The 12168-nt window shown below is 40.1% G+C and overlaps 1 protein-coding gene across 2 annotated transcripts in view; it reads left to right on the plus strand.

Annotated features, from left to right (window-relative positions):
- The window catches only part of ERCC6 (ERCC excision repair 6, chromatin remodeling factor), a 76291-nt gene that overhangs the window by 37125 nt on the left and 26998 nt on the right, over positions 1-12168 (plus strand). For both annotated transcript variants that reach the window (XM_079900193.1, XM_079900194.1), the window contains exon 8: positions 6316-6451. In XM_079900193.1, coding sequence (XP_079756319.1) covers positions 6316-6451 — 136 coding nt within the window. The remainder of the gene's footprint in view (positions 1-6315; positions 6452-12168) is intronic.

Below are 12168 nucleotides of genomic sequence, written 5' to 3' on the forward strand. Positions count from 1 at the left end.
GCTACGTATTTGCTCACTATGCTTTCTACTTCCTCTCCTAGTCTTTAATAACTTTATATAAATTCTATAAGCCAAAGCCTAAGTGACTGTAAAATGATACAAAAATATTTTTAGGTTGTAATCTTTATTCTCTTTAGGAATTTAAATAAACTATTAAAACTTTAATATTCTGAAAGAAGAAGCATTTAAACTACATTTGTTCTGTGTGGAAGGACTGAAATAGTTTATCTTGAAATCCAGTGAGCCTTTCCGTATTTAAGCTGTAAATTGACTTTTTATGTCAATCAGTATTGGTAAAAATAATGCTAGGTAAATTATGTGGGATCTTTAATCTTGAGCCCAGGTGATCGAAGATGTCCTTGGATTCCAACAGGCTGACCTAATGAGTACCAGCAAGATACTTACCAGGTGCTTGTGTCCTGGAAACCTCAGGCACTCACAAGATGTGATTCGGCGATCCCTTTAAAAGAGTGTCAGCGTGCCTGAAGGCAGCAACAGCAGAGAGTTACTGCCCCGCACGCTGGTTCATTGTCAGAGAAATGTTTGCGAGAGAGCCAGATACGAACCATAAACTATTGAGTAAAGAACTTTTTTTAAAATCTTCAAAGTCTATTGCTTTGCTTTTATTCCTTACTCTTTTCATTAATTTAGCAGATCCACACTTACCAGGAGCCGTACTGAAGTTTTAGAATATTTTAGAAATACTTATATAGCATTAGGAAGGGAAAAATGTATTTGGAGATTTTTAAATACTAAATGTTCCGTTGTTATTACAAGGAAGTTGTGTTGAAGCAGAGTTTCTTCTTCAGATATTGGAATTCTGTTACATTTCATCTGAAAACATTCCATCCCAGTGGAAGAGTCAGAGTTGAAAGTGGGCATTTAGGGTTTTCTTATCTATGTATGTCATTAGTTCACCATTTAAAAAATGCTTTCTCTGTTCTAAATAAGCTCTTTGGTAGGCTTGGCTCTGCTCCTCTTGTTTTTTTTTTGTTTTGTTTTGTTTTTGTTTCTGTTAACTAGAATGCCCTAAGCTGCCCTAGTTTCTAAGACTGTCTTTCTTTCCTTAAATGATTTCTGGGATTTTCTTATCTCCCATCTCTTTTCTTCCCTTCCTGTTACCATGAAACTTGTGTGGAGTCTAATATGCTGGGCCTAGGAAACCTAAAGTCATCCCTGCAGTGTAGTTTTGGTCAAAAAATTAAAACGTGCTCTCTCGAGTGATGACAATCCTACTAGGAGTGAAGTGAGGGCTAATAATGAGCAGCAGCTGTAATCAGTTAACTATCAATGCGCATCTCCTCTTTTCCATAATGAAATAGTGTGGCATGTTGGATTATAGCCCAGATCGTCTTTATTAGAATAGTATTGGTAGAAGTGGCTTCCCAGAATGCAGTTCATATCAGCCAAACAACTGAGCTCTTTATGAATAGAGGTGTACGGAGGAGCTTGGTCCCTTCCACGTGCACGTGCCAGAGCAAATTGTATGACATTTTTCTCACAATTTCGTACTGTGTCCTCCTCTGAAACTAGATGAACTTGGAGTCCTCCTCTGTGTTTACGTCCTAAAGAAAACTACCCAGATGCATAGTCAAACGAAGTTCTGCATGAGCCAGCATGGCTTCATGGGCTATGTACGTTTCCTCTGAACTCTTGCAAGCTGTAGATTTTTGGGGCCCTGATTTGAGATGGTCTTAGTGTTGTAATTTTAAGGTCAACGGTCCCTGAAACCATGGAAGTCTCTGGGATACCAGGAAGGAATTTCCTGGTAAAAGAAGTTTTTAATTTTTGTTTCTTTAATGTGTTTTATATGTGTGTTTTTAAAAAAGAGGGAAAAGCATATTTACATTTACATGTGGATAATAAACATCTATACTAGTTGTTGTGTTCCCAGTTCATATTGTATACACTACGTTCTTTTCACTTTGCCATTCATATTATAATGATAGGCCCCCTGAATTTTGTGATGGAGAGGAAATAAATTATTTACCTTTCAGACTTCAGTTAATACTCTGAAGTCTTGGATATCATTTAGGAAATTCCTAGTTACAAATAAATGGCCTGAAAAAGGTAATAAACTTTCAAAGGTAAATGTTTTTACTTTGTAATTCCTGGTAAATTCAAGGCTATGAATGGCAGATTTCCATCCTGCAGGTTGAAATATTTGACCATGGAGCCGTTGGCTTGTCGTAAACTCATTAGGTAGTCAGTGATAATCAGAGATGAAAAGAATTGTAGCCAGTTTGGTAATTGATGCTAATCACTCCAGTACATTTAGCCATTTCTTACACTCATCTCACGGGATTGAGGGTTGGGGAAGGGTGGTGCAGTTGAAGTGACTGTTAATGGGTTTGATTGCCCCTTCTGTGGTTCAGGGACGATCTAGGTCTGCTCCTAGATTCCCACTCTGTGTGAAAACCTCTGTAATCTTCTAATAGAGTGGCAGAAATTAAAGGGCATAATAATGCCAGTTAGATGTTCAGCCAGAATAAAATATTGGCCTTAAATGACATTGTGGCGGTTGGCAGAGAGTGTGTTATAAAAAGAGCACAAACACTATATAACCTCCAAAAGCATAGGTACCTATTTATGTTTATTTGAAAGTGAATTTGTTTTTAAATATTTTAGATGGGTTTTGATTGGTTGTTTCCTAATCCCTGCTAAGTGCATATTGACGATAACTCTCTTTAATTCCCCTTGGAGGATATAAAGAAGTTGGTGCATTTAATCCTTTTAGAAAGGAATATTGTCAAGGAAGGGGCCAGGGCAGAGTCATGCTCTCCCCAGGGAGTTTGAAGGGGCTCTTGCATGGGCCCTGCCCTTGGGGAGGAGCAGAGCACGGCTTGGGAATTCTTCAGGAAGTGTCAGCACCTGGCTTCTTGCAATCTGAGCCCATGCTGTGGAGCAGAGGGGGCAGGGGCAGTGACTGTAGCTGGAGGTTGGGAGGATTTAGAGTGGGTGGAGGCATTTCGTTATGTTGCAGTATTATAAGGGTAAGCCTCATTTAGGCTGTGGCTTGTTTTTCTACTAGACCACAAGGTATTTTTCAGTTGTGCAGATTATTTTTAATATTTCAAGTACTGTGTGATTTACTCTAGTTTACAAAAAATTTTAAGTTCAGGAATCATTTATTGAACCGTAACAAGAAAATAAAAATCACTCAGGATCCCCTAACTCAGAAATAATCTCTTTTAACGTTTCAATACAATTTATTCCACCCTTTAAAAAAAGTTTTCATTTAATAAAGCCAGTATTTATTCATTACCTCCTGTGGTCTAGACATTGAGATCGTTTGAAGAAGAGGCTGTCCCTGTACCCTGAAGGACCTTAGGAAGGATCTAGCAGACAATTACAGTAAGGGTGATATGCGTTATGACAGGGTTAATGTGGGGTCCTAATGAGTGTGGATGCACCAGGGGAGGGTCCTTGACCTACCTGGAGAGAAAGGGACGGGAAGGGAAGAAGCTGCGGGCTGATGGACAGGTGGCTAGGAGAAGAGGGCAAGAAGGGACAAGGTGAAGGCTGAGAGGTCAGGGGAGTATGCACTTTGTAGGAACTGAAGGCGGTGCTGGTGGGGGAGTGCTGAACCACCGGGCCAGTGTCGGGGTAGGGGCCCTGAGAGAGGAGAGGCTGAAGAGGTGGGCCGAGGTCAGATCCTCCTGGTCTCATATGCCAGGGTGAGGTGTTTGGACTGTTTCGAGAGCAGGGGACAAACAGGAAAAGGCTCTTAAGCAAAGGGATGAGGTGTTCAGATTTTGCTTTCTTGAAATGATCGTCCTAGAAAGTGCAGTAACCCAGGTAAGAGATGACAGTGGCCAGAAGTGGAGTGTTAACAGTGTAGATGGAGAGACAGGGTAACTTTGAGAGGGATTTAGGAGGTAGATGTGACATGAACTCAGTACAGGTTGGATACAGTGGAGAACAGGAGAGGGGCAGAGGCCCGGATTTCCAACTGGGGTACCTGGAGAATGGGTGACAGTTCTTTCCATTGGATTAGGAAACATGGTAGGAGGGCCAGGTGGGGAGAGGATGACGTGTGGTGCCGTGGGGACATCTGAGTGGAGAGGTCAGCCGGCAGTTGGACATCCAGGCATGTGGTACTTTGGAGTTCAGGAAGGAGATTGGGGTTGGAGACCTAGATGTGCATCATCAGTGCAGAGACAGTAATTGAGACTGGGAGTTAATGAGATGGCATGGGGAAAGTGTGTGCAGTGGATCTAGCTTCAGATATGCAGTATCCTCATTGGGCAGAAAAAGGTAGGGGGCGGAGAATGACAGTTTAAAAGGTGCCAGTGACTCTGCTCCAGGATGAGTGAGAAGGTAGGCTCCAGTTTCCTCTGTCAGTCTTGGCTCCCAGTTGCCTCTGGTGGCATGAGCTGAGTGTGAGTCTAGTGTTGAAGAGATTCCCGTAGTTAGTTTGACTTTGCTTAGTTTTCATTTCATGGATACCCATCTCCCAGCAGGACTGAGGATGAAGCAACTCTAGTAGTAGGAACATTGATGTAGCGGGGGTATGGGCTCAGACAAGAAAAGGGACACCTGTTCCGTGGTAACCGGAGGGAAGGAAGGCAGGATGGTACTGATTCAGTCAGGTGCCTACGGTGTACAGTGGATCAGGATATTTTGACTTCAGGTAAAAAAATCTTGGCCTCAAATTGGGTTAAATGTTCACATACCTACAGAGGGGGTAGGCTGTACACACAGCATGATCAGAAGCAGCCCAGGGATGTCATCAGGGGCCCGGGTTCTCCTGATGCCAATTCTTCTTGTGGTCATAAGATCTCCTTGCACTGTATGTCCTTGTTCACATGCAGCAGGAGAGACCAAGAGAGGAAGCTCTCCCCGACCTAGAGTGTAAATCCTTCCTTAACCGTGAGCAAGCCAGTCTTCCCACGCCCCTCAGTGGACAGGTGATTGTCGCCAGGGGAACACTGTGTGCTGACAGACAAGCTATGATTCTGGCTTCTCCCCTCTTCGCCATAGCCAGACAGTGATCAGAGTCCCATCGAGTACACGTCTGGGAAGGAAGAGGGGATACCTGCACAAAATTGTGGTTCTGTTTGGAAGGAGAGAGGGGAGATGTGGATGTTGAGAGAGGGGGCCGTGACCAGTTTACTGGCTACCTATGTGTAAGTGAATTGGGGTGATTCCATAAGTAATTTGGTTTTTTAAAAGACTTATGAGCATCTTCCAGATTTTAAATATTTTTCAAAGACGATTTTAATGGTTATATTATATTCCATCTTATTTAACAAACCCTAATAGTATTTACTGTATTCTGTTCTAAGCACTTTATAGATGTTGATTTAATCTTCATATAAATGGTATGATCACTACTGTTATTATTTTAAGATGAAAAGCTGAGGTTCCGTTAGTGTGTGCAGAGCTGGGATTCAGACCCAGGCAGTGCTCCTAACCACCAGCCTGTAGTGCTGTAGTAAAGGTGGTTTATTCAGCCCTTCTCGTATTTACAGACGTTCAGGCAGCGCCCACTTTTTCCACAGTATAAATAATGCTACAGTATGTGTCGCAGTACACAAATGTTTGTCTTGGGATCGCTTGGTCAACATGCGACTCTTGTTAAAGCTCTTGCCACGTAGTGCTCAGCTGCTTTACACAAGAACTGAGCGGCTTGCCTTCCGTTGGCCTGGGCTTTCTGGGAGAAACGGTCACTGTGATGCTCACCCACTTGTTTTTTATCACGTGGAGAAGAGAGCAGCACCATGTAGTGGAAGAGCAGGCTGCAGCGATCAGAAGACCGACTTGAGGCCTTGCTCCATCTCCTGGTAACCAGGGGGCCTCGGGCACAGCAGCCTTCAGCGGCCCCGAACACCGCAGGATTTCTGTCCTGCTTGCTTCCCGAGGCTGTGAGATTGATTGAAATCTTGTGGGTGAAAACTCTTGGTAGACTATAAAGCTTCAGACCAATTGAAGACACTCTTACGTCCACTTAGGTTAAGATATACTGTACAATGCCTTCACTAATCTGGAAGGAGAGAGAAAAGTATTTTTGTTAGGTAATGCTTGTTTGATTTTTTTACTTTACTATAGACATTATCTTTTGATGTGTAGTAGCTGGTGTCTCCTCTTAATACCTGCACTCACTAACTGATGAATGGGGTTGTAGGGATTTCACTTGGTGGGTTTTATCCTCAATAGCTTTTTCTTTAAAGAAAATATCAGTAAATTTCCAAAGCTAGGATTTTCTTTTTTGAGCTGTTAAGGTTTTGTTTGTTCTTTTTTGTTTTTTGGCAGTTGATCATCCATATGCTGTCCTTCATGGTTGTCTTTTCTTCTTGGACATTTTGGGTGCAGGTTCGAGGGGTTGGGTCCGACTATAATTGTCTGTCCGACGACAGTGATGCATCAGTGGGTGAAGGAATTTCACACGTGGTGGCCTCCGTTCCGAGTGGCAGTTCTGCACGAAACTGGGTCCTTTAGCCACAAAAAGGTAACATTACAGTACCTCAGAATCTTTCTGCTTGTTTTAAAGCCCTCTATTTTACATAATTGTTTTTGCTTTGATCCATTTATTTATGAAGTGTATGTTCCTGTGTTTCTTTCTTGCATTTAAACTTATTGATTTAATTGTTTTTGCTTTGATCCATTTATTTATGAAGTGTATGTTCCTGTGTTTCTTTCTTGCATTTAAACTTATTGATTTAATTTAAAACTACAGGTGCACACCTGTAGTTTTAAAATAATTATGAATGGAGGCTTTGTCATTCCAACAGTCCATGGTGGTGACATGTTCTTGTCCCGTGAAACACAAGCCTGATACCCTGAGTGGGACTAGAAATCAGGGGACTTATGCAGCAGTTAACTGGCTGGATTTGGGGGCATTAGAGACTTTAAACAGTTTTAGGAAAGTAGGTACAAAATGTAATAAAATAACTCGTAATTGATAAATGAATTTGTTAACATGCTTTTAAAATGTATTTGAAATGAACAAAAGAACAGCTTGCCATTTTGTAATTTGTACTGTTGCCTTTTAGTTAAGTTGTTTTTTGTTCTCTGAATCGTTGATTACCATTCAGGTCTAATCACTGTTCTTTGAAAGTTGCATTTTCTCACTTACTTGTAGTTTTACCCACACATTATCAAAAAGGTTTATCATCTCTTCTCCTCTGGGTAGCATAGGTAGGGTGAATTATGCTTTTTTAATCTCATGTCTGTCTACCATCTAGACTGTAAGTTCTGCAGTGTGGAGACTGTGTCTTCATCGTTATCATATCCCAGGGGCCCTATAGACAATAGATAATAATTACACATTTTCACTGTGGGTTTGCAGGTTTACTCTGTAGACAAGAAGTGGCAGTTTGCTATGAGTTCTTTCTGTCCTGAGTTTCACAGCTCTTGAGTGAGGCCTCTGTGCCCCCATGAAAGCAGTGCGAGCTGAGAGAGCTGTTGAATGCTTGCCTCGCTCAGTTAAATACGTGCGAGCCACTAAACTCCATTGTCTTTATAATTCTGCCAGTACCCCTTTCCTCCAAATTCCCATTTTGTTCATGGTCATGAGTAAGCAGAACTTTTGATAAAAGTGAATCAGGAGTATATAATTTGGTAGCTCAACTTTAGTGAGATGGAATCTTGCTTTTACTAGCTGTTGTTAAAAACAGCATACTTTGCCCTGAATTTTAAATGATAAATAGAAAACAAATGAGTTGAAATAATTAATGAAGTGGGATAAACACCACAATCAAAACAAAAAACAAAAGTGATTTTTTTTTTCAGCAGCATGAAAATAGCAGCTTAGATTGTTTTTCTAGTCAAACTAAATTGTTAACTATCCTGTCATCATTCTTGTAAAACATTTTTGATTCCTTTTTTCACTTCCATTGTCTGTTGACATTTCTTAATATTTTGTATTGCAAAGTCTTGTACTAGGATTCATTAGTTGATGAATGTCTTTAAAAGGCAAATTTTTCACATGTTTCTCCTTATCCTTTTATTTCTTTTGTGCTTTTTCTTTTACACCTTTACCATATCATGGCTCACTTGAGTCTCTTCTGTTATTATAGCCTGAAGAGCAACCTTCATGTAAATGAAATACATTGACTCATGAATGAAAATAGAATTGACATTGGTCAGTGTCTCTGTTGGTGAGATTTGCTTCCTTAACTTGCTTAGAGAGCAAACAATTATTTCACTTTTGTTTACAGTGATTTGCACCTTCTGAGGTGTCTGGTTATGCACAGACACATGCATATATATGATTGTTCATAATTTTTTTAGTACTTAATGGTTTACCAAGAGCTTTAACTTGAAGTTTCTTAACTTTTGAGGAAAAGCAGTAGACTTGTGTTTTTACTCTGACCCTTAACTCTTTGGACAGTTCCTTTTTCATTATAAAGTATCTCAGATCTCTAAAGATGTAAGCTGTTATGCAAAAGATTGAAAAGATGTTCTTTCGCATCTTTCAAACCGTACTCTCTACTTAGAAACACAATCAGTTTATTATTAATATTTAATATCAGTTTATTATTTGTGATGACGACATATTGAAAATGTGTTAATTCTTCTGCACAGGCCTTGTTATAACACTTCCAAGATCAGAACTCTGGCTTCTGGATTAAAAGACTGAGTGGCATTTGATCCCTTTGCTCCTTCCTTTTGTATTTGTGTGTACAGATCTCTGTTGCCACTCCGTGCACACCTGTTGGCTTAAAGGTGTGTGTTAGATTGCAATAGAGTTTACATTTCTTAATCACATTTCAAATATTCTGTCAGTGCTGCTGTGTCCTTTAAGCCAGCATCTAATGTCTAACTTCCTTTCCATCCTTATAGGCTGAAATTTCTTTTTTCCTTGGGGGAACTTTCTGTGCGCACCAGCTGTCCTGTCTAAATGTATTGATAATAGCAGCACTCTGGTGTAGGGTTATTCAGTGCTGGAGAAAATAGGGAAGAGAAGAGAATTTCTCTTTGGAAAACTTAAAAAAGTAATAATGCCAGAATTATTCTGCTTATCATTCAAATAGATTATTTTTACTTTTCTAATGATTTGTTGTAGCTGGTAAGATGTAAAACTTTGAAATTTTGGAAGTTTTTCATTTAAAGAAGAGCTATCAAATGATCAAACAGTTTCTAAATGGAGATCATCTATCATTTTTCTTCCCTAAATTGCCTTTTAGCTTCCAACCTCTCTGACCAGGTGATCCTATATTATCTTTGTTAATATTTTCTTTGGTTGACAGCATAATTTTGAATTATCAAATGCACACCCAGCAACCTTGCAAAAAAATATGTGGCTCATATTTTCAACCAGATGATCAAATCAGATAAAGACATTTTCAGGCTCTGAATCTCCTTTAATGGTCAGTTGAACTCTCATTTACTAGGAATCTAAGATTATCCTTTTCTCATGTTTTATGATCCCTTTTTTCTAATGGAGAGAAACTTGATATGTAAGTTGATTAATATTTATTTGTTGAATAACTATAAACATAACATTGCAGGTATTTGATGCTATTAGGACTCCAAAAAATGGATATGATGTTTTTAACTGATCTTGAAAAGATAACCATTTTCTGGGGGAAAGAAAATATATGAAAAGATAATAAAAGAAGGCAGTTTTGTAATTCTTATCCCATAACTCACAGCAGGGGGTGGCAACTTTAGCACTGTGTTGTAAAGTTTAATTATTAAGGACCCTTTTTTCAAGTTGTTGGAAGATGTGTAATGAGAAATTTCTTGCTTATATTCTGAAACAGTTGTCACTTTGTAGCTCTCCCATCTTTCCCTGCCTTGTAGGATATAGTAATTCTGTGGAATAGTTTTGATAATTCAAAGAGATCATTTTGATCCATTCAAAATGGAGGCATAGGATTAGGAAATGTGACAATGGCATAAAGGCATAGATTTTATAATTACCAGACCAGGGCTGGAATCTTGGATCTGCCATCTTATAGCTTTGTGACCTGGTGCAAGTCACTTAGCTTTTCTGAGCCTAGTTTGATCTCCTGAAAATGGGTTATTTTTGGTAATTTTTTGAGGATTTGTTGGATTAATATGTGTGCACAATAAACTTAGTATGGTCCCCAGCATACAGTGTCTACTCAGGTAATTCCTACAATTAGAAACGAAGAATGTGGTAGACATCTTCATCTCAGTACTTGAGAAAAGATGCTCTGACATTTCTGAGGGATTCAATATAAATACATTCGAGATAGAAGGTTCAGACCTGCTTTATCAAAAATATTCATAGTCATTCACGTCTAGACCTTTCTCCTTCGTGTCTAGATTCATTGGCCCCCAAATGATACAGTGTTAAAATTCTTTTTGGGAAATGCAAGGTATGACTAAAGAACAGACCACAGGAAAACATGGCCATCTGATGCAACTACCATCACATGTTTTTTAAAAAGGCCCGTTTTCTGAAACACTAAAATAAAAAGACTTGGCTTTTTAAAAAGCTGGAAGGGAGACAAGTAAAAACATAACAAATAAAAGTAGAAAAGGGCCACATGGTCCCTCAAGCATCCTGAATATTTCAGACCCGCTCCAGGTACACAGATTACAACACAATGTGATGTAGTTCCCATTAACTTTCGAGACGGTGTATACACCTGATACAAGAAATGATAGATGCTATGCTTGGTCTTTGAGGGATATTGTAAAATTATGTTGCTGGAGCCCTTTTTTCTTCATTGTCAGCACAAATCCTTGTTTATTAAAGATTTAGCTTGAAGGAAATTTTAATTAATTACAGGTGCAGTAAATCCTGCCTGGGAAGCTGCCGTGCTGTGTTTACCGTGAATGGCCTTCATGTGCCTGTGCTCCACTCCGCTCTCCCTGCTGCCTGACAGTGTGATTTATGGCTGTTGTTTTCTACCAGTCCACTGTTTGCCCTCTAGGAGGGATTGGTCTCCTGAGCCTCTGTAATAACAGCAGCACTTTCACAGACATCTTTTAATGACAACAGCACTGCATTCAGTAAGTCAGGCTAATTGCAGATGTACCCTATTAATTGCAAAAACTAGGAGAGGTTACATATTTTACAAGCTTTTAATTTGAAACCGCCCGAGATGATTTGTCTTAAGTGTTTGGATAGAGACGTCCATAATATTCAACAATTCACCATTGTTGAAACTCCGGTCTAGGCAGTTACAGAATTCTGAGATTGAATCAGGTAAAAACAAATAGTCTTAGATGTGTTTTTACCCAGTGGCTGTTAAGTGGAGGTTATGTTTTCAATGTGGACATTAAAAAATTTTCTTACTCTTTTTATAAAAGCATCTTTGATTCTTATCATCATACATCTTTTCGAATATGGTAGAAATTTTGTATTTCTATAGTTAACGTTACAGAATTTTCCAAATAAACTTCAATTCTTAGACATGTCGAAGAAGCTAAACATCACTCTGGTGGTATGTATTTGAGAGGCATGGCATCTCGTTTGTTTAACTGTGGTAAAGTGATGTCCGAAATCCAGTTCAGGGTGGCGTTCCTTGGAGGGGAGTGGAATGACTGTGGTGAGTCACTGCGTCTAGCAGTTAGGAGTTCCAGGGTCATGAGCAAGCAGATCCACATGGGCAGGCTTTGGCTGTGATCCAGCGGACAGTTTATAAATGTGAGTGGTAATTTCACTTCTGCTGTATTTCAGGCCCCAAACAGTTGTCCTTGTTTTACTCTCCCATTTCTCTCTGGGCACATAGCTCTGTGCCTGGAGTAGCACAGGGCACGGGGCATTCCTGTGTGTCGGTTTGCTGTCATTCCACGCCCTACCTGCTTCAGGGCTTCTGGCAGCCACTGCTGTCCCAGGAGGAGGAAGAGATGAGGATAGAGTTGGGATAGCTGCCTGCCTAGAATCTCAGTGGAAAATTCAGATGTGGAGGAGCTATTGAAATCAGCTCTGGCTTCTGAAAGTCTCAGGACTGGTGGGATGCGTTCGAGGTGGAACAGTGCATCTCCGGACAGCCTGCTTTTCTTCACTGGACACTAGCCACCGTGGCAGAGCTGGTGGCAGTGGAGTAGCAGTGTAGTCAGGGAGAAGTGGGTAAGGCGAGGCATGGGAGAGTCTATACGTGTGTTTGTAAGGCTGTGAGCCTTGAGGTATTTAGTGCTGCATTCATCATAGGTAAAAAAAAAAAAAAAAGTCAGGAAATGATTAAATCAGGTGTGGCCCTCGATGTAGTATTGCATAGGCGCGGAAAATCATGAATAGGAAGA

The sequence above is a fragment of the Stenella coeruleoalba genome (genome assembly GCF_951394435.1).
Source record: "Stenella coeruleoalba genome assembly, chromosome: 16".
Lineage (NCBI taxonomy): Eukaryota > Metazoa > Chordata > Mammalia > Artiodactyla > Delphinidae > Stenella > Stenella coeruleoalba.